The sequence below is a fragment of the Dasypus novemcinctus genome, chromosome 11, assembly GCF_030445035.2.
Source record: "Dasypus novemcinctus isolate mDasNov1 chromosome 11, mDasNov1.1.hap2, whole genome shotgun sequence".
NCBI lineage: Eukaryota > Metazoa > Chordata > Mammalia > Cingulata > Dasypodidae > Dasypus > Dasypus novemcinctus.
In genome coordinates, this window is record NC_080683.1 from 3,203,113 (window position 1) to 3,224,174 (window position 21,062).

General features: G+C 63.6%; 2 protein-coding genes and 1 long non-coding RNA gene across 3 annotated transcripts; 1 reads left to right on the forward strand and 2 right to left on the reverse strand.

Annotated features, from left to right (window-relative positions):
- Positions 1-4,255: 4,255 nt before the first annotated feature.
- On the reverse strand, positions 4,256-8,067 carry NEU1 (neuraminidase 1). The gene is made up of 6 exons (XM_004452374.4): positions 7,897-8,067; positions 7,475-7,667; positions 6,533-6,795; positions 5,414-5,596; positions 5,058-5,280; positions 4,256-4,958 (listed from the first exon to the last, which is right to left on the reverse strand). The coding sequence occupies exons 1-6, from the start codon at positions 7,999-8,001 to the stop codon at positions 4,732-4,734; spliced, it is 1,194 nt and encodes a 397-aa protein (XP_004452431.1). The 5' UTR covers positions 8,002-8,067; the 3' UTR covers positions 4,256-4,731.
- Positions 8,068-8,396: 329 nt separating this feature from the next.
- On the reverse strand, positions 8,397-20,772 carry SLC44A4 (solute carrier family 44 member 4). The gene is made up of 21 exons (XM_058306520.1): positions 20,689-20,772; positions 19,218-19,266; positions 18,613-18,686; positions 18,407-18,485; positions 17,682-17,781; positions 17,490-17,615; positions 17,251-17,311; positions 15,711-15,792; positions 15,495-15,578; positions 15,026-15,261; positions 14,179-14,278; positions 13,485-13,580; positions 13,132-13,231; positions 10,519-10,772; positions 10,342-10,436; positions 10,159-10,262; positions 9,988-10,061; positions 9,721-9,791; positions 9,526-9,620; positions 9,190-9,274; positions 8,397-8,644 (listed from the first exon to the last, which is right to left on the reverse strand). Exons 1-21 carry the CDS (start codon positions 20,720-20,722, stop codon positions 8,523-8,525), a joined length of 2,121 nt encoding a protein of 706 aa, XP_058162503.1. The 5' UTR covers positions 20,723-20,772; the 3' UTR covers positions 8,397-8,522.
- On the forward strand, positions 15,164-16,659 carry LOC131280354 (uncharacterized). Its single transcript, XR_009187842.2, has 4 exons — positions 15,164-15,280; positions 15,413-15,612; positions 16,000-16,274; positions 16,387-16,659. It is a non-coding gene; the product is annotated as an uncharacterized lncRNA (long non-coding RNA).
- Positions 20,773-21,062: the final 290 nt, after the last annotated feature.

Here is a 21,062-nt window from a genome sequence, read left to right on the forward strand (position 1 = left end):
GGAAAAGCTGTCCTTTCATCGTCATCAATTGAGTCTTTTTTTTTTTTTTTTCTGGTCAAAAAGAAGTCCAAGCCTTTGTCTCGGAAGTTCCTTCCTATACTTTTTTTCTTCTACTCTTCCTGGTAACGAGGACTGAATTGGTTAAGTCCCGTGCTCGCGCCTGGCCCCTGGTATTTGCGGCTCCGTCAGTGTTAGCTGTTATCTTTTCCTTGTTCCAGGGGCAGCCTGGGAAGTCCCCAGCGCGCAGAGCCCGAGCATTCCTCACCAGAGGGGTCGAGGGGAGGACCGCCCGGAGCGCCAGGGCCGAAACTGCTCGGCTGGGATGTGGCCGCGAGCCCGCTGCCCCTATTCCCAAAGCGTTCTTCGTCCAGTTTTTACAGATAAGAACCTCACCTTCCCCTTGCCAATCTCCTTCCTCCTGATCTTTCCTTTACATTAAAAAAAAAAAAATTGCCCAACCTTTTCCGCACCCTTGACATGTAACACACACCAGCTGGAAACCAGAACTCATTTAACAGTCAAGCGGGGAGCGATGTCGCTGAAGTGGGTGAGCGCCTGCTTCCTGGATATGAGGTCCTGGGTTCGATTTCCTCTACCTCCTAAAAACAATACAAGGAAATGAAAAAAAAAAAAAACCCTCCCTGGGGAGCGGATGTGGCTCAGTGGTTGAGCACCTGCTACCCATGTACGAGGTCCTGGGTTCAATCCCCGGTGCGTCCTTAGAAAATAAGTCAAGAGCTCTAACAGGCTTGCGGAGTGAAGGCGCTCTAGAATCACCCGGGGGCCCGCTGGACAGGCTAGCTGTGGGGCCCCCCGAGTTCCTGATTCGGCAGGTCTGGGGGGGGCCACTATGTCCCAGGGAGTGCTGCCCACGCAGGGACCCCGCCCTAGAGGAGCTGGCGCCCCGAGCAGCCGCGGGGTGCCGGCGCTGCGGGGGCGCCAAGACGCGCAGGTGCATGGCGCAGCGTTGCGGGTAGTGGGTTCCTGGGACGGGACCTCCTCCTGCGGGGACGCTCTCCCTGAGACCCTTCCCTCAGCGCGCCGGCAGCTGCTCCTGCTTCCTCACCCGAGCCGGGCGGCCCTGCGGCCTGCGCGGGGTCCCAGGGGCCCGCCTTAGAGCAGCCCCCCCCCCCACGCGGCCCCCTCCTGCCCAGTGGACCTGCCCACGCCGCGGAGCGCACCACCGGCCCTTGGGGTCTCGCTCACCCGCTTCTCGCGCCTCCCCAGGAATAAGATGGCCGCCGCGAGGCCCGGATGTGCACGCGCCCTCGCGCTGCGGCGCCCAGCCCGAGGCCCGGATGTGCACGCGCCCTCGCGCTGCGGCGCCCAGCCCGAGGCCCGGATGTGCACGCGCCCTCGTGCTGCAGCGCCCAGCCCGAGGCCCGGATGTGCACGCGCCCTCGCGCTGCGGCGCCCAGCCCGAGGCCCGGATGTGCACGCGCCCTCGCGCTGCAGCGCCCAGCCCGAGGCCCGGATGTGCACGCGCCCTCGCGCTGCGGCGCCCGCCCGAGGCCCGCTCGTCCTCGCTGTTTACCCACCGAGGGCTCTGCAGACCGCACGCGCCTTCCCCCCTGCGGGCCCCGGGCTCCTGCCCCTCCGTGCGACCCCGGCGAGGGAACACTGGGCGGACGGAGGCCATGGATGGCACCCCACCCGGAGACACCGCGAGGGGTGGCCCCGGGCTTTCCCAGGCCGCCGGGTGCAGGGCGCCAGCGGCCCCGACGAGGCGAGGCTCTCCTCCATAGGGAAACGCTGGGACTTCTAAATCACTCCTCTTGTGACCCCTCAGGAAATGATTTATTCGGACAAAATCCACCTGTGAAGGAAGCTGTGAGGTGAAAGGTTGACGGGGCTTTCCCAGGGAGGAAGCTGCGCGCCTGCACTCCCACCTCGCTGCGCTGCACGGAGATGCCTGCTGCACGGAGAGCAGGGGGTGCCCGCCAAGGCCTCGCCCCCCGCCCCAGGGTGGAGGCCGAAGCCAGCCCAGCCTCCAGAGGCGTGATAACTGGAAATACAACAGTGGAGGAAGCTCAGAGGCACTCGGACAAGCACACACAGGCAGAGAGATGCCCGTGGGACAAATGAGCCTGTTTCTGCATTAATGGCATAAAAAAAAAAAAGGCAAGGAAGTGGGACTATAGATTAAAGAGGCTTAAGAGACACCAGGGAGCTGACGTGGCTCAAGGGTTAAGCACCTGCTTCGTACACGGGCAGTCCCAGGTTTGGTCCCTGGTGCCTCCTAAAAACAAAGCAAAAAAACAAACAACAAGCAAACAAATGAAAAAAAAACAAGGGAAGCGGACTTGGCCCAGTGGTTAGGGCGTCCGTCTACTGCATGGGAGGTCCGCGGTTCAAACCCTGGGCCTCCTTGACCCATGTGCAGCTGGCCCATGCGCAGTGCTGATGCGCGCAAGGAGTGCTGTGCCACGCAGGGGTGTCCCCCACGTAGGGGAGCCCCACGCGCAAGGAGTGCGCCCCGTAAGGAGAGCCACCCAGCGTGAAAAAAGTGCAGCCTGTCCAGGAATGGCGCCGCCCACACGGAGAACTGACACAACAAGATGACGCAACAAAAAGAAACATAGATTCTCCCGCCGCTGACAACAAGAGAAGCGGACAAAGAAGAACACGCAGCAAATAGACATGGGGGTCGGGGTGGGGATGCGGGGGGAGAAATAAAATCTTAAAAAAGAAAGAAAAAAGAAAAAACCAACTCAGGGGAGCCAGTGTGGCTTGTGGTTGAGCCCTGGCTTCCTACATATGAGGTCCCGGCTCAATCCCCAACCCTGGTACCTCAAAAAAGACATCAAACTACAATGTGTAGATTTTTCTTGGTGTTCTGATTTGAACATATGAACTGCAAACGACATTTTTGGGACATTTAGTGAAATTTGAATATCAACTAGGTGCTAGAAGATACCACATTAATTATTGTGTTTTGGTGCAAAATGGCATTATGGCCTGTTTGTTCAAAAAAAGAGAAACATATGTTAAGAATGTAAGAGCAGAGAAACAGACTTTGGCCCAGTGGTTAGGGCGTCGGTCTACCACATGGGAGGTCCGCGGTTCAAGCCCTGGGCCTCCTTGACCCGTGTGGAGCTGGCCCATGTGCAGTGCTGATGCGCACAAGGAGTGCCCTGCCATGCAGGGGTGTCCCCCGCGTAGGGGAGCCCCACGCACAAGGCGTGTGCCCCGTAAGGAGAGCCGCCCAGCGCGAAAGAAAGTGCAGCCTGCCAAGGAATGGCGCCGCCCACACCTCCCGTGCTGCTGACGACAACAGAAGCGGACAAAGAAACAAGACGCAGCAAAAAAAGATACAGAAAACAGACAACCAGGGGAGGGGAGGGGAATTAAATAAATAAAAAAAAATAAATCTTTAAAAAAAAAAATGTAAGAGCAAATATCATGTGGTCTGGAATTCTCTTTAAGCTATTTCAGCAAAGGAAATGAAAAGAAAAAAGGAACATAGGCCAATGTGGCAACACCTCGTAACTGCCAAAGCGGGGTGTTGGGTATGTGGAGCTCATGATGCTATCTTCCCTACTTTTGTGTTTCTGAAAATGTCTATGAATTTTAAAAATTACATTAATAACCACAAATTCTGGAAAAAGTATAACGGAATTACCCCATGACTTGACCAGGTGGGCCTATTTCACCTCTTCTGTTCCGACGGCCTTATCCCAACGTTTTTTAGAAAAGCAGCTGAAAGGAGAACAAACCTCTAACTGCTAACGGATGTGGCCCTCACCCCTCAGCCTTACCTTCTTAACATCTGATCCAGCCATCGCATTTCCCTTCCGCGTGGAGGGAACTCGTGGCTCTCCCACTCTCCCGCGGGCCGCCCACGCTCTCGTCTTCACAAGCACCTACCTTAGGGTGGGGGTGCTGTTTTCTCCTGCCGGTTGTCACAGGAAGCACAGCATTTCTCTGGGAGAGGCTTCTTCCGTGCATTTTGCAAATCTGCTAAAAACCTGCTCCCTGTTTTATGGAGGGCAGTACCCCTTCCTCCATCTTAGAGGCATGAAACAGAGCAGGTTTGTAAACATCTTGTGGGGTTTCTCCTCCTACTTCCCGAAACGCGCGTGAAGCGCAACCCGGTCTTCTGTGATCCAGAGGAATGTCCAAGGGAAAGGAGGGCTTGATTGGCCACAGTCGGATTTTCACAGGCTCCCTCCCCCAAACGCATGCCCAGCCTCACAAGCAGACCTGAGAAAAGCAGACACGTTGATATGCATTGGCAGAAGAACAGAGACTTCACCAATGTTCATTCTCCTTCATTAAAATTTTTTAAGTTTATAAATATTTTGATCCACAAACAATCAAGGGGGATGGCGCACCTAGTTATTTACCCTGAAGCCTGTCGGGACATCCACCAACCCTCCCCAAGCCAGAGTCCCCCCACCCCCAAGTCCCCAGTCCCTGAGTTCGGATTCTACAGGCCCACCCAGGTCCCGTCCAAGAAAAGGACCAACCGCTGTCCTGGGGGCAGGGAGGGTCGGGGGGCCCCACCTGGGGGGGCGGAGGGGCAGTGCTCCCAGGTGAGGGTGGAACTTCCTGTGTGGGAGAGTCAGCCAGGCTTTCAGTCCTAAAGAGTGATTTCCTGTCAGAGAGGAATTCCTTTCGCCAAGTGCTAAGAGCCTAAGGGAAGGTGCAGCTGCACCCCTGGCAGACCTCGCCACAGATCGCGGGTCCTCAGGGCTGGTCCAGGCCGTGCCCCCCTGGGGCAGGGGCGGCTCAGAGCGTTCCGTAGACGCTGACCTTGGCCAGGGAGATGCTCTCTATGCACTGGTTCCGGCCTTTCTCATACAGGATGTAGATCTGGGGGTCCTGGGCCTCCCCACCCACGCTGCCCTCCAGGGCTGCCAGGGAGGAGTAGCCGCTGGGCCCAGGCCAGAGCTGCACCGTCTCTTTCTGCCACGAGGTGCCGTTGCTGAAGCTCCAGCGCAGGGTCAGGTTCACCCCTAGGGAGAGCGGGAGAGTCGGGGCGAGGAGGGTCTCCAGCCGGGCCCTCCCCTCCTGCACGCAGGCCGCCCCTGCTGGCCCCAGCGCTGGGCACTCACGGAGCTCGGGGTGGGCTGGGTTGGAGAAGAAGATGATGCCGCCGCTGGTGGCCACGGCGCCCGCAGCCACCACGGGGTCCACGAGCTCGGGGTCGAAGGTCACGTCGCGGGGCCGCAGGGTGTCACAGGCATCGTAGCTGCGGAGGATAATCCGGCAGTGGCAGTGGTAGTTGTTCTGGTTCCGGGCGTTGATGACGACCGAGCCGTCTGGGAGCTCATAGGGCTGAGGGGCCGAGAAGGGACCTCAGCGGGGCACGGCGAGGGGACAGGGCAAGCACCTGTGTCCAGAGAGGAGCAAGGGAGGGTGGGCAGGGCGGGGCGGGAAGTGTGGCCGGGGGAGCGCCCCAGGCGCCGACCTGGCACTCGTCGGGGTTGAAATCGTACTCCCGCTTGGGCTGGCCGTAGGGGATGCCGCTGACCCCGCTCCCGTAGCGCCAGGACGCGCCGTGGTCGTCGCTGAGCAGGCAGAAGACGCCGTCGCGCTCCAGCGTGCCGTGGCCGCACACGATGAGCCGGCCCTTGCGAGGCTCCCGCTGTTTCTGTGGGGCGGGAAGCAGGGGGTCAGAGGGAGCCAGCGCAGGCTGGGCTGTGAGAGCCACACCTCCTCCGTGGGAGGCCTGCTTGCTCCCCGAGTCCCTGGAGCAATCTTTCCAGAATAAGTTCCTTCGGGTGTCCAGGCCTACACCAGCCATGCAAGCACGAGGGGGCAGGCAGGGGTGCCCGCGGTACTTAACCCCTCCGTGCGCAGGCCTGCGGCTGCCCCGAAGAAGGGGGGTCTTTTTCCAATCTGCCGACAGGTGCCACATGGACTAGCACAGCCCTGCCAAGGACCCCCAGTGGGAAGTCAGCGGCAAAGCTCCATCTTGCCCTAGCGGGACGTTTCTTTCTTCCTGGAATTCCACTCAAGACAGAAAACCTGGCATCCTACGAACTTCCCCTTGGGAAGGAGTCTGTTTTGGGGTGTCCCTCGACTCTCTACCAGGCAGCCTGTGACAGTGAGGCTATTGTGTCAACTCGGCCGGGTAACTGTGCCCAGTTCTTTGGCCCAGCAAGCACTGGGCTAACTAATACAAGGGCATTGATGGACTTCAGTCACCACTGACTTTACTGCAGGGGTCAATTGTAACTATCTGGTTATAATTACATCCATCAGGGAGATTGCCATCAGCAATGAATGACACTTAACCCAATTAGCTGAATGCCTTAAAAGGAGAAGTGATTCCAGCATTCGGAGAGAATTTCCCAGCTTGTCTTTGGACAGCCACCGTCTCCCAGGACTCGTCAAGAGCCTTCACTGGATTTTCACTGCAGCCCCTGGTTGCACCTGCCTGCGGGACCTGGACCTGTGCCTCCCCACGGCTGCGTGAGAGACTCTAACAGAACCGCGTACTACTGACCCATCTCTCGCTGATTCTGTTTCCCTGGAGAACCCTGACTAACGCCCAGCCCCTCCACCCATCTCCCAGGACCGCCACCTGAATGCCAGAGCCGGGTCCGGGGGCGAACATCTCGGTGCCGATCTCCAGGGAGAGGTTGCGGGGCGGGCTCCAGGAAACGCCGTCGTCCTTGCTCCACACTAGCATGGTGGAGGCCACCGGGCAGCCGGCCCTGTGGGCGCAGAGCGAGTAGAAGAGGAACACCACGCCTGTGTCCGCGTCACTCACCACCGCCCCCAGGTTGAGCCCGTCAGGGGTCTCCCCGTCATCGATGATGAACGCCGTGGGGGACCACGTGCTGCCTGAGGAGAAAAGGGAAGGAGCGCGGGTGAGCCGGCGGAGCGCCCTTCACACGACCCGTCCACTTCCAGCTTCCGGCTAGGGAGCCCCGGCCCTGGAACGGCCGCAGGGCCCCGCAAGACCTGCCCTTCCCACCTCTCCGCTCTTCTCTTCCCTTGCTCACTCAGATCACGCGCGTTCCTCCACCCCCTCCTGTGCCCTGGCCGGCCTCCGCCTGTGCACCGTCCTCCATCAGGCTCACCCACTCTTCCACTGCCTTTGAGTCTTTGCTTACATGCCCCCTCTTTAAAACTGCAGTCCCTCCAATTACCGCTCTCCGCATTTTGTTTGTCTCCATCGCATTTATTGCCTCTTGACACACAAAAAGTCCTTTTCCTTATAGATTATGCTTATTAGCGGTTTCCCCCAATCGCCTGGGAGCCCTGGGAGAGCAGGGGCCGTGGGGTACTTACTCATAGAACCTAGAGTTGTGCCTGGCATAATAGGTGCTCAGGCAATGGTGACTGAATGTTCAGTCACTTGGGAATCCCGATCTCCAGTTACCCACCCTGAACTCCTGCTCCTCCTAGACGTCTCCCACCTTTGGGGGTCCCAGGCCTCCAGCCCTCCAAGGCGCCATGCCCCCAGGCTCCCCGTCCATCCATCCCTGCACCTGCGCTTGCCGCGCAGGCATCTCGGTACCCTGGTCCGTGGACCTCCGCAGGGCGATGAACTTGGCCCCCATATCGGAGGCCGACAATTTTCGGGCCTCCGCGAAGGCGAGGAGCGAGCCCCGCGGGGTGACGCTGATGAGCGGGATGCGGAACGTGTCCACCGAGCCGATCTGCCTGCCGCTCACCCACAGGAGCTGCTCCATGGTCACCAGGGGCTGCACCTGGGCCGGGGGGAGGGCAGGTCAGCGGGACGGCGCCTGGGGCCTGGGGGCGGGGGCCCCTCCTCAGGACCCCCGGGACAGGGAGGGCGCTGGGGGTCCACAGCCAGGCAACCCGGAGGAGTCCAAAGCAGAGCGGGGGCCCGAGCGGGGGAGGGAGCCCCGGGGGCAGGGGGCGAGCGAGGCGGCGGCTGGAGAGCGGAAGGCGCGGGCCCCGAGGGGGCGCGCTCACCAGACTGAAGTCGTCCTCGGCGCCGGCCCCGGGCCCCGCCAGCGACAGCAGCACCGCGAGGAAGGCCGCAAAGCCCCGCGTCCCGCGGCCTCCCCGGAGCCCCATGCTCCGCGGCTCCCGGTTCCGCCCGCCCGCCGGGCCGCTCGCCCCTCGGCTCCCCGCGGCCGCTGCCGCCGCGACCCCGGCCCGGCCCTTTAAAGGCTCCGCGGCCCCGCCCCCGCGCCCACGGCCGCCGCTCCAATTGGCCCTCCCGGACCCCCCGCCCCCCGCCGGGCCCCCCGCGCCGGAGCTCCCGGGGTCAATGGCCTTCCGCAGGCTCCCGAGCACGTGACCCGAGCCGGGCGCGGATTGGCTGAGCAGGAGACGGGACTCGCGTCACGCCACAGCAGCTTTTTGATTGGCCGGGACCTCCGGTCGCGTCACAGGGGCGGGGCCGATTTTAAAGAGCCCGGCGCGGGGAACAAAAAGGGGAGCGTGTGGAGGCATTGAAAGTCGCAGGATTATTGAGACAACAAAATATCGATCTTTAATAAAAATTTTTAAACTACAAAATCGCGCTCTGGAAGATCAGGTGGGGCTCGGCGGCTGTACAGGAGGGGTGCAGCCCTGAGCGGGGGCCTGGTCTCTCACTTCTTCCTCTTCTTTTTCTCCGAGGGCACCTCGTTCTTCTTGCCCAGAATCTGCAGAAGGCTCTTGGACATGTAGTAGGGCCGGTCCAGGGAGCCATCGTTCCGCTCCAGATCTTCCACTGAGTCGCGAGAAAGACCCACCGGTCAGAGTGGACCCTCGGAGTGTCATCCCTACCCCTTGGGGAAACCAGGGACTGGGAAACTCGAATCCAAGCAGCACCACCCAAGAGGTTTTATAACCCAGCAGGGCAGGTTATGTCATCTGTTTCCTCATCTGTAAGGTGGGGTCAGTGATCCCTTATTTCATAGTGTGGTAGAAGATTAACAGGGGGAAAAAAGGCACGTCAATTACTTGGCCAGAGCCTGAGACATACTAAGCCTTCAATAAATGTACACGGTAGGGTAAGGCAAGTCCCCTCTCATTAGAGGAACCTACAGGGAAGTCTCTCTTAAGGCTAACTTCCAGCCTAGATTTTCTTGGGGGACAGTGTTCCTTCCTTGGAGAGCCCACCAGCCCGGAGACTCACTCATCTTCCCCAAACCCGTGGCCTGAGGGTGTCAGAAGAGGTTCCTTAGCGCCCTGTTGTTCCTAGAAGCACTGAGTCCCTCCAAAGCCTGAGCTGTCCCTGACCATAAGGGGGAGGCGGCTGGGGATGCCACTCACAGAAACAGAGGAAAAGCGTGTCCACACACATCCCGAAAACGCTGAAGAAGCCGCTGGCGATGACGTAGGCTCCCAGGATGGAGGTCTGGAAGACACAAGGCCCGCCGGGGCAAGTGCAGTGAGTGTCCCATGGTGATGGAGGAGGTGGTTGTTACGGGAGGAGTGGGGTGAGGGGGGTGGGGGGTATATGGGGTCCTCATATTTTTTTAATGTAACATTAAAAAATAAAATAAGTAAATAAATCAATTAATTTAAAAAAGGCCTGTCGGGGCTGCCGCGTTCCTCGGGAGAATTGTAGGGTAGGGGTGAGGGGGGCCGAGGCAGAGAAAGAGTCACCATGATGGGCAGCCAGTAATAGTTGAGCTGGGGGTTCTCGAAGTCCTTGCCCAGCCCCTGGATGCGGCCGGAGAAGAAAAAGAAGGACAGGACACCTGCGGGAGAGGACAGAGTCGGCGCAGCTCCTGAGCTCACCTCCTCCGCTGCCCAGCACCCAGGCCCTCTGCCCCCCGCACCCCCGGCTCGGGCGCTCACCGACACCGCCGACCACCAACAGCTTCCCGAAGAACAGCAACAGGTCGGTGACTTTATCCAGGACCACCACCCTGCTCGGGAGTGGAGCGAGATGGGGGTGAGAGGCCCGGCAGGGGCGGGGCCTGTGCAACAAAAAGTGCCCACATTCCAAGGTGCGCCAGCCCGTCCTTAAACCCGCAGGGGCCCTCCCAGAGCGCCTGCGCCCCAGGGCCTGGGGCCGGCCAGGCGTGGAGAGCCGAGCTCGGCCGCGGGCAGGGGCGGCCTGACCTGACGACGTTCCTCATCAGCAGCATGAAGGCGTTCTTGGCCGAGACGCAGAAATTCTTCCCGTAGATGGCGATCTGGAAGGGGCGGACAGGTGAGAGCCTGCCTGCGGGGGGCTTGCCCGAGCCGGGGCGGGGGGCTTTTTCGTGCAGGGTTCGGGGGGGGGGGGCGCACCATGATGTAGGCGTTGCGGTTCAGGAATTTGATGAACTTCTCCAGACACCAGAGGCAGCACTTGAAGCAGCACATGATGCAGCGGGCCAGCGGGTTCTGGGCTCCTGGGGGAAGGGGGCTCGCGTCGGCCCACAGGGCCCCGCCGGCCCCGCCCCGACCGCCCAGCCCCGGGCCCGGGCGCACCTCTCAGCTTGTGGTCGATGTACTCCAAGACCACCCGGGCCATCTGCACCAGGGTCAGGATGAGGGCGCCGAAGGCCAGCGACCCGGTGTGGTAACTGCAGGGGGGAGGCAGTCAGCTGCGGCTCCGGCCCCGGCGCCCCCGCGTTCACAGACCCCCAGGCCCCGCCCCGGGCTTACTGCAGCGTGCGGATGAAGGCCGCGCTCAGGGGGAAGGTGGGGACGTCCCGGGGCTTGTGGAAGGCCCAGTAGTAGGAGGCAAAGGCCCCAGCCAGGACGCACTGGCCCAGGGCCAGCACCCAGTTGAGGGTCCAGAAGAGCCCCAGGACACCGTAGATTTGCAGGTTGAAGAGGGAACGCTGTACCAGGCCCGTGGACAGGTAGCCCTGGAAGACGCACAGCAGCCCTGGGCACGAGGAGTTCACCGGCTGGGCCTGGGGTGGGTGGGGACAGAGTAAGCGCTGGCCTGGCCTTCAGGGACCCCAGGGCCGTGGCCTCTGCCCATTCCCAGCCAGCTCCCCGCCTCCGAGCCGCGGGAGGGGGCGGCGGCAGCCTCTGAGCGAGTGTTCCTTCCAGGAGTGTCCACCTGCAGGTTCAAAGCGGGCTCAGACAGCTCCCCTACGGCACGAGTGCAACCAGCCTGCTTCAGCCAGGAGGCCCTGGGCAGGCCGTGCGGGGGCCTTCGGAGACCCCCGGGACCCCCAGGGTGGCCCCCGCAACGCCAGCCAAAACCCTTTCCAGCAGGATCAAACACACTGGGTGTTGGGGGTATTAAGGAATTTCTGTTAGTTTTGTTGGGTGTGGCAGTGGCCTAGGGGTTGTGTTTTTAATAATCTGCCTGTTGAGATCCACCCTGACATAGGTGAGGTGGCACGCTGTCCAGAATTTGTCTTAAAAAGCTCTAGAGGAAAGTGGGTATGGCTCAAGAGATTGGGTTCCTGTCTACCATATGGGGGAGTCCTGGGTTCGGTTCTTGGGACCTCCTGGTGAAAGCCAGCTGGCCCGTGCTGCAGCTGACACAAGATGGTGCAACAAAAAAGACAGGAAAATGGGCGGTGGACTTGGCCCAGTGGTTAGGGCATCCGTCCACCACATGGGAGGTCCGTAGTTCAAACCCCGGGCCTCCTTGACCTGTGTGGAGCTGGCCCACATATAGTGCTGATGCGTACAAGGAGTGCCGTGCCACGCAGGGGTGTCCCCCGCGTTGGGGAGCCTCATGTGCAAGGAGTGTGCCCCATAAGGAGAGCCGCCCAGTGTGAAAGAAAGTGCCGCCTGCCCAGGAATGGTGCCGCACACATGGAGAGCTGACACAGCAAGATGACGCAGCAAAAAGAAACACAGATTCCCATGCCGTTGACAACAACAGAAGCGGACAAAGAAGATGCAGCAAAATAGACACAGAGAACAGACAACGGGGGGGGGGGGGGAAAGGGGAGAGAAATAAATAAATAAATAAATCTTAAAAAAAAAAAAGACAGGAAAGACAATGAAAGATGCAGCAGAGTAGACAGAAGAGACACAAGACAGTGCACAGCGAATGAAAACAGAACTGACAGCGAGTGCCAGCAGCATGGGGGGGTGGGGATAAATAAATAAAAGGCTCTAGTGAAAAACTTTTTTTCGGGTGATGGGTGGGGAGACAGATGACACAGAAGAGCAGAAAGTTGAGAGTTGCGCAGTCTGGGCAATGGGCACAGGCCTTCGCTTCCTCTCTCTACTTTGCATGTGTTTGAAAATATCCATAATAAAAAGTAACAACAGGAAAATAGAAAATGACCCTTTCCAGCAAATGTGCCCGATATCTTGATAACTGCTGAAGCCGGGTGCACACTTGGATTTTGTCCAAAGGAAATCACTGGGCCACCTACCCGCGCGTGAACCTGCTGGCTTGCGTCAGTCTCCACTCCTGCAGCCCAGCACAGGGAGGCTGTGCCCACCTGCACCAGGCAGTGGGTGGGCTTGCGGGAACTGAGCCTCGCCCGGGGGGAGCCACGTGGGCTCCCCAGAGGCGGTTTTCTTGTTTGCCTGTGGTGGTTTTGTTTGTCTGTTTTTAAGGAGGTGCCGGCGCCTGCCACGTGGGAAGCAGGCGCTCAACTGCCTGAGCCACACCTGCCCTCTCCTTTCCTTTTTTGTGCAGAGTGGGGCTGGAGCCCCAGCTCAGGTGCGGTGGTCACATGACGGCTGACAGCAAATCCCCAGCAGTCGGTGTTCCTGCCACTCCTGGGAACCTCGGGGCTGGGGGGCGGGGTTGCAGGGAAACAGCTCCTGTCCAGGCGCCCCCAGGGCGTGCCCATCTGCCTACCGGCTGGGGCACCGAAGGCTCTGCTCCCAGGGAGAGAGGCTTAAAAACCCCATCGCACTTGATCAAGCCCTCGTCGGGCAAGAGGCATTCCTAAGCACTTTCTGTGCCTAAGGAGTCGAGCTTCTCGGCTACCTGCTGGGACAGGTCTTAACAGTAGCTCCTTTACAGAAGGTGAGGGGCAGAGGGTCCAGTAGGGGGCTAATTGTCCTGACCATGGGAGGGCCCAGGGAGGGGTGGGGTCAGTTCTGGTCCCCAGCTCCCCCCACCCCGCCCTGGGCACACCTTGCCTCCTCTCCCAGCCTCAGTTTCCTTCCCCACACAGTAGCACCGGGCTGGCTCCCTTTCTGGCTCTTGTTGGGGCTGGCTGTGTGGCCTGGAGGGAGCCCCTTGCCCTCTCTGGGCCTCAGGCTCTCTGAACAATGAGAGATCTGGACCGGTCGGCCTCTAAGGCCCCCTCAGCCCCACTGGACGCCCACCCCGTCGCCCCTCACCATGGGGTCGCACGACGTATTCAGTGACGTGTTCTCACAGCCGGGCAGGCTGGCGTTGGGCGCCCACCAGACGTACTGGGGCTGTCCTGACGTGGCCAGGTACCCGGAGGGCGTCAAGGAAAGCGTGGCCCCGTGCCCGCAGGCTGCTCCCCGGGGGCCTCTCCCCAGGGCCGCTCCGGGCCCCTAGGCGGGTTGCTCCCTGCCAAGGCAGCCGGGCTGTGCCGTGCCCGTCTCAGCGCCAAGCCCAGGTCAGGGCGCGCCTGCCCGGGAAGGGCGCCTTCTTCCCGGTCTGGCCAAGTGCTGCCCTGCCCCACCCCCAGGGCTCTGGGAGGGCGCGGCCAGAGGGCAAAGGATACAGAGCGGTCATGGCCCAGTAGGCGACACAGACGAGCAGGAGGACGAAGGTGACCAGCGGGTAGAACATGGTGGACAGCATCTGGCCCACGGCCCTGCAGGGAGGCGGCGCCGTCACCAGCACGGCCGCGCCCGCCCCGCCCCTGCTCTCAGCGGCTGACCCCCGCCTCGCCGAGCCGGCCCCCTCCCCCGGCCGCGGGCAAGCGGGGCAGCGCCCCTGTCCCCTCTCTGTGTCCCCAGCACCCGGCGCAGGGCCGGGCATACAGGAGGCGCTCACTGAATGCGCTGAATTGAATACATCAGACTCGAGGGATCTTCCCCTGAGTCACCGAGAAGCCACCGGGGTGCAGCCTCGGGGTGAGAGGCCCCCGCAGAGTGGCCTCCCGTGGACGGGAGGGGTCCTGGGCGCTGAGTCCCGCTTCTCTGCGGGTTCCTGCCGTCGCCGCCACCAGCCACGAGGGCGCAGCTGCCGCCGCGACCGCCCTCAGCGGGGGCTTTCCCGGAGCCAGGGCCAGCAGAGCCGCCTCGTCCGTCCCCACGACCCCGCCAGGTGGGGGCTCATCGCCCCCTGACCGACGTGCGCACAAGCTCGATTTGGGCCGGTCCTCCTCCTCGGGGCGCCCCGCCCCTCGCGCGCCCCGCCCCCGGGCCGCCCCCCTGCCCCGGCGCGCCCTCGCGCTCCCCGGCCCCGACCTGCTGGCCTCCTTCAGGAGCGCGATGGCGATGCGGATGCGCTGCCGCAGGAAGAGGAGCAGCAGCAGCAGGACGCCCTCCAGCACGGCCAGCACGATCACTGCGGGGGGGGGGGGGGGGGGGATCAGCCGGGGTGACCCTGCACGGGGGGGGGGGCCGCGTGCAGGGGGCGGGGAGGGGGGCCGTCAGGCCAGGGCGGGCCTGTGGGGCGACACAGGTGTGCCGGGGGAGGGGGGGGGCGCAGGGGGGGCTGGAGTGCAGGGGGCGGGTGTGGGGGGTGGGGGGGTGGGCCGCGTGCAGGGGGCGGGTGTGGGGGGGGCGGGGGCGACCCTGCACGGGGGTGGGGGGGTGGGCCGCGTGCAGGGGGCGGGTGTGGGGGGTGGGGGGTGGGCCGCGTGCAGGGGGCGGGGAGGGGGGCCGTCAGGCCAGGGCGGGCCTGCGGGGCGACACAGGTGTGCGGGGGGGGGGGGGGGCGCAGGGGGGGCTGGAGTGCAGGGGGCGGGTGTGGGGGGGCGGGGGCGACCCTGCACGGGGGTGGGGGGTGGGCCGCGTGCAGGGGGCGGGTGTGGGGGGTGGGGGGGTGGGCCGCGTGCAGGGGGCGGGTGTGGGGGGGGCGGGGGCGACCCTGCACGGGGGTGGGGGGGTGGGCCGCGTGCAGGGGGTGGGGAGGGGGGCCGTCAGGCCGGGGCGGGCCTGTGGGGCGACACAGGTGTGCGGGGGGGTGGGGGGGCGCAGGGGGGGCTGGAGTGCAGGGGGCGGGGGGCGGCCCTGCGGGCATGGGGTGGGCCCTGCAGGGGGGCGAGGAGGGGCGGCCCTGGGGGGCGGGGCGGGCGCCGGGGGTCCTCACAGGCCGCCAGCCAGGACTCCTGCACGCTCTGGTAGGCGCTGAGGTCGGTGGTGAAGCCGATCTGGGAGATGGTGGCGCCCCTGTCCCGCAGCTGGCGGTACTGCTCCCAGCAGTGGTAGATGCCGTAGGCCAGCACGCCCAGCACCCCCAGGATCAGCACCAGCACCAGGGGCCCGGCCACCAGGCGCAGAAGCAGGATGAACAGCAGGCTCAGGACCAGGGCCACGCCGAGGGCGCTGCGGGCGGGTGCGGGAGGTGAGGGGCCCCTGCGCCTGTCCCCTTTCATAGCCCACCCCCGCCCCGTGCTTTTCCTCACACCCCCCATATCCAAATCCTGTTGGGCTTGGGGTCCATTCTGAGCGCCAGCTCTTCCTCCCCTGTCTGAAGTCTCTGTTTTAGACACTGGGCTAGAGGACGGAGAATCAGGGAGGGGAAGAGGACGGGAAGGTACGGGAATCTGAGGACTCACAGAAGGATCCAATACCAGGATCGGGCAAAATCTTCAAAGATCTTCACACTGATATCACGAGCATTGAGAGTGTCAAGAAGGCCGCTGTTGGAGAGATACTGGCTCAGATGGGGCTCGGGTGAGCAGGGAGGGGGTGTGTGGGCAGGGAGGGGCTGGGGTCAGCAGGGAGGGGCTGGGGTGGGCAGGGAGGGGAGGGGTGTGGGCAGGGAGGCCCACCTGATGCCCTGGGAGATGTTGCCGGTGATTCCTGGGAGTTCGGGCACAGTGCTGTTGGCCCATGGGAAGCAACGGCCCAGGGCTGGCGGGAGAGAACAGGTGAGGCAGAGGGCGCTGGGTGGGAGGGCCCGGGGCTGCCTCGTTCTCTGGCCCCCACCACAGACCACAGTGCCCTCCGTGGGGGAGGGGGGACGGGGAGATGGGCTCTGCCCCTGGACAGGGGCCCCTGCCCTGCGGAGCCCAAGCCACTCTTCCTCCATTGTCTCTCAATGGCCCCCTCCCTCCCCAGCCCCCCGTGGCCCCCAGCGCCATCTTGGCCCCGACTATCGTGTGCACACGTGCCAGCCTGGCCCCCCCAGCCCAGGGAGGCCACGCCATGCGCAGCCCTCATCCTCGAGGGCTTCAGGCCACCCTGCTGTCCAGAGGCCCCGCCCTGGCCACAGAGCCCCCTCCCCCAGGCGCCCCGGAGCACCGCCCTTCCCCGCACAGCTGTAGGTTTGCCCTTGCTGGTGCCTCCGAGTGCTGCCCCTGCTGCAGACATCCCGTCCATCACTGTTTTTTGAGGTTACGGGGCCAGGAATTGAACCCAGGACCTGCTATGTGGGAAGCCGCTCAACCACTGAGCCACGTCAACAAACTGAGTTGGTTTTCTTGTTTGATTATTGTTTATTTTTAGGAGGCAACGGGGACTGAACCCGGGACCTGGCGTGTGGGAGCTCAACCGCTTGAGCCGCATCCGCTCCCCGCCCGCCCGTTACTTTCCATTCAGCAGGAGCTCTGTCCCACCCTCCAGGAAGCCTCATCAGCCCACGCCCTCCTCCCGTGACACCTGCGACAGGCCCAGAGAAGCCCTTACCTCCACCCTCACAACAAATTTGCCAGGCAGGCTTGCTTTAGCATCCACATTCTGATCTAAAAGGTGGAAAGTAGGAGCGGAAAGCCCGAGGAACCGGCCCTAGACCACATGGCTAGAAAGCGCCAGAATTAGAACCCCGAGCTCTCCCACTCTGGCCCATTCATCTGAGGCACTTCCTACTGTACTTCCATTCAGAACAGAATGTCCTCTCTCAGGCAATAATTTAAAAAAACATTTTCCAAGAAAAAAACTACTGACTGTTGGAAAGAAGAGTATACGGGGGGGGAAAAAAAAGTGAAGTGCGACCCCGCCTGGCAGCCCCCTTCCCCTGCACCCTTGGCATGAACAACCTTCCCCTCCTGGTGCGGTGAACGTGTGGGTGTGGACGCAGATTGCCCACGGGTGTTCCCATGGATTCTCAGGCGAGCGTCCCTGCGCTCCCCCACCTACAGGCCACCTTCCTTCCCCCTGGCACAGAGCAGGCGCCCAGGAAACACGGATGAGCTGCCTGCAGGTCACACAGCAGAGAGGAGAGCCAGGGGCCCGAGAGGGGGACAGGCGCCAGCGGCCCCAGGGCTGCGGCCGACAAGCTGTGTGATCCCACCTTCCTGGGCCCGTTTCCACATCTGAGCAATAACAACATAGGCCGGGCTGACGCCTGGGGCAGGAACGCCCGCTCCTCACCTGGAGTGGAGGGGAGGAGGAAGGCGGGGCAGAGCTCCTCTTGCAGGCTCTTCAGCACTGGCTGGGGGAGGTGGGAAAGGACAGACACACAGACACAGAGCGAGGTGAGAGACGAGAAGCAGGGGCAGCACCGGAGGGAGTGCCCCCCACCCCCAGGAGAGCCAACCTGGGGACGGTCTCCCAAAGATGCCCTCCCCACCCCGCGGGCCCTCTGGGGACAGCGACGCGGGGCCGCTCACCGTGTCCGCGGGCACGCCTGGCCGGCAGAAGTTCCTGTCGGCGGCGTAGAACACCTCCCCGACCGTCCGCGAGTACTGGTCCATCCCCACCGTCCAGGGCTCCGCCGGGCAGGAGGACACGCACACCTGGGGCAGAGAGCGCGCTCAGGGGCTGGCCCTGAGGCCGGGGCGGGCGCGGGGGCGGGCTCTGACCTGGGCGGTGGGGCACTGCAGGTTGTTCGCAGCGGCCGAGATGACGTTGGTGGCCAGGATGCAGCTAAAGATGTTGAAGTAGAGGAGGTAGGGCTTGTCCCTGCGGGCGGGGGAGGGGAGGGCGCACCTCAGGGCCTGGGCGGGGGGGGGGGGGCCGCAGGGGGCATGGGGATGGACCTCCGGGAAGCTGTCCCCAGCGGCTGGCGTCCAGAGGCCTTGGGCCGCACAACCCAGCCGAATCACCCCGATCGCCGGCTGCACGGCCTCGTGCGAGTCACTCAACCTCTCACTGCAGAAGTACCCAGCCACGAGCTGAGCGTCGGAGTAAGGGATCTAAGTGCCGGCTTGTCGTACTGACTGACCCCTGGAACCACCTTGCCTTTCCCAGGAGGAAATCAAAGCTCAGAGAGGTTAGGTAACTGCCCAAGGCCACACAGCCAAACAAAGCCCAGGCAGGGACTCAAACACCAGCCCAGTCTCCGGACTCCGAAAGCCCCTGTGCTGAACGTGACGCCACACCGCCTGCCGGTTCTGGGGGTTTACTCAGAAGCTAATGTCCAGCAACGGAGGCCTCTCAGCGTGGACTGGCTGGATGTGGGGGCGGAGGGAACCATGGGGAAAAGGTGGGAAAGAGCGTGGACAGGGTCTGGAGCCCGAGGGCGGGGGTCCCCTGCCCGCCGCTGGCCCCCCCTCGCTGTGTCCCCCCGCCCCCTCCCCACACTCACGTGTTGCTCCCCATGCCGCAGTAGGCCCCCGTGGAGTTCCTGGGGTACAGGACTTGGCGGGGGTCTCCATACACCCAGGCTGGAGACAGACGCACAGACACATCAGTGGAGGGGGCGGGCTTGAGGGCGGCACTGGCGCGGCCCCTCCCGGGACGGCAGCCCCCTGCCCCAGCCCTGGCACGCGCTCTGGGCCGCTGGAAACTCACCCACGATCCCCACCACGATGTAACCCAGAATGAAGACGAGGAAGAGGATACAGCAGATGACATCTGTGCAGCCCCTGGGAGGGAACGGCAGGTCTGAGCTGGGGGGGCCTTGAGGGGAGGGCATGGTGGGGGCGGTGTCTGGGGGGGGTCATGGGCTGCAGCGTCGGTGGGGGAGGAGTGAAGAGTGGGGATCAGGTTATTTATTTTTAAGCTGGTACCGGGGATTGAACCCTAGACCTTGTATATGGGAGGCAGGCGCTCGACCACTGAGCCACATCTGCTCCCCAGGAGGTTTTAAAAAGAAAAACAACTTTTCTTAGGTGGGTGACCTTTCTTCTGAAGTTTAATACAGAAAATTGCCCAACTCCCACTCGGCTGGATGAATTTTCACCAAGCGCCCACGTGTGTGGCCAGCGCCCGGGTCCATAGAGTATCGCCGACACCCCAGAGCCCCCGGGGGGCCCTCTCCCCCCTCCCAGACAAGCCCCCCAAGGGCACTGCCCTCCCGGGGCGGGTCCTTCCCTTTCGTCTTTACAGGCTTCTTACCAATGGCTTGGCAAAGACAAAGCAAAAGCAAGGCCCCCGAGCCCGGCGCCCACACTCACCTGTTTTTGATGGGGCCTCGAAAGGAGGGGTCATATTTGACGGGTTTCCCTGGGGGGCACAGGGAGGCGTGTGGGGGGTGAGGCCCCGAGAGGAGGCTCTCTCCCCTATTTCCTGTCCCCCCCACCCCAGGACCCTACCCAAGTGTTTGGGGGGAGCAGGACAGGTGGCTCGAGGTCTGCTGGGCAGCTGGGCGTGGGCTCATCCCAGGCGGACCGCAGGGCCGTTTCCGGCTCCCAGCTGGAGGCCCGCGCCGGTGCTCCCACCCTGGCCCGCTCCCCTGCAGGTGTCCCTCCAGCGCTCCCGGCCCCAGCCTCACGCTTCCACCTTCCCACACCCTGCCCAGGGCCATGTGGATCCAGCCCACCTGGAAGGTCCATTCCCACCCTCCCGCCCCAAGCCTGAGAAAGACACCGGGGCCCAAAGGCGGTTAGCCCTTGCTGGTCCTGGGGGGAGGGAGGGGGCTCTGGCCAGAAGGGGCCTGGATCACCGGGCCCCCCGGGGCTGCGGGCAGGTGACACCTGAGCCCGCTGTTGAGATTGTGGAAGCGCCCGGCTCCCGGCCCTCCTTTAGCACACACGGAGGTGGGGCGGGCAGCCAGGCGGGGTGGGTGCTGAGAGGAGCCGCAGGGCTGGCCTGCAGGCTGGAAGGGGTGGGGTCCGCTCTCCCCAGGTGCCCTGGACTCTGTCCCCGCCGAGGCGCGCGGACATGAGGTCAATGATTGACCGCTCCAGGAAGTCTGCCGGGGACGCCCCCACCGCCCCTTCCCCGAACCCCAAGCAAGCCCCACCCTGGGGGGCCCTAAACTCAGGGGTCCCCTCCTCCAAAGCACACCCCCAGACTCCCAGTCTCCTTAGGCCGTCCCCCCGCTCCTCCCGGGGATCCACGGAGGCAGGCCCTCAGGCCCCCGGCCCCCACTTCCAGGACCCCTGGCACACCTCCCGTTCTGGAGACAGTCCAGGCCCCTCGCTGAGGAGCCCCCAAAGGCCCCCGCCCCTCAGGGTACCCCAAGGCACTCCTTTCCCCCTTGCAGAGACCCCCCAAGGCAGGTCCCCACCCCCTCTCCCCAAAACCTCAGGCCCACACGACCCCCAGCAGAATCATCCCCCCCAGCCCTCACGGCCACTCAGAGACCCCAGCTGGCAGGCCCCCCAACTGCCCCGCGGCCCCGGGCCCCCCAATCCTGACGTGACACCCAGCAGGCAGCTCTGGGGCACCTTGCTCCCCCGGGGGCCCAGACCCCCAGCCTCGGTCCTGGCGCTGCAGCACCGGGCGCTCCCCGCCCCATCCCCTCGTGCCGCCGGGACAGCCCCCCTGCCTCCTTCCATCCTGGCTTTGTTTCCCCGGCCCTCCCCTGAGGGACCTCAGCTCCTCCCCAGGAGCCGGCCCCCAGCACCCCCTGCTCTGCAGTGGGCCCAGGCCCACCCCTCCCCGCCCTCCGCGGGGTCCGGGGGCCTCCGCCCCAAGCCTCACCGTAGGCCTCGTCCCCGTCCTGCTGGCCCCCCATGGCTGTCTCCCGAGTGATTGGCGCCCGGGAGACCTGGCGGCTCACCTGCCGCCCGCCCCGCCCCGCCGGCGTCACGGCCCCACCCCCGCCCCTGGCCCCGCAGCGCTGGTTCCTCCTCCTCCACTCCGGGCGGGGCGCTGGGCCCTCGGGCTGCAGGGCACCGGAAAACCCGCCGTAATTTTGCCAAGGACCTCAGCCTCCGTGGTTCCTCTCACCCCGCACCCCTTGCCAAGGATGAAGTGTTTGCACCTGCCTCCCCCGCCCCCCCCGCTCCCCGCAACGGGCGGTCACGCCCCACCGGCCGCGCCTGTCTTGCCTGCTTCCCGCCCCACTTGGCCCC

Excerpts from the sequence above, each read along its gene's own strand:
- NEU1 (XM_004452374.4), bottom strand. The coding sequence starts at position 8,001 with ATGGGGCTCCGGGGAGGCCGCGGGACGCGGGGCTTTGCGGCCTTCCTC. Across the intron at positions 7,668-7,896 it reads CCGAGGACGACTTCAGTCTG|GTGCAGCCCCTGGTGACCAT; the intron begins GTGAGCGCGCCC and ends CCCCCGGCCCAG. Across the intron at positions 5,281-5,413 it reads TCAACCCCGACGAGTGCCAG|CCCTATGAGCTCCCAGACGG; the intron begins GTCGGCGCCTGG and ends TCGGCCCCTCAG.
- SLC44A4 (XM_058306520.1), bottom strand. The coding sequence starts at position 20,722 with ATGGGGGGCCAGCAGGACGGGGACGAGGCCTACG. Across the intron at positions 14,279-15,025 it reads GGAGTCCTGGCTGGCGGCCT|TGATCGTGCTGGCCGTGCTG; the intron begins GTGAGGACCCCC and ends CCCCCCCCGCAG. Across the intron at positions 10,437-10,518 it reads GCCTTCATCCGCACGCTGCA|TTACCACACCGGGTCGCTGG; the intron begins GTAAGCCCGGGG and ends TCCCCCCTGCAG.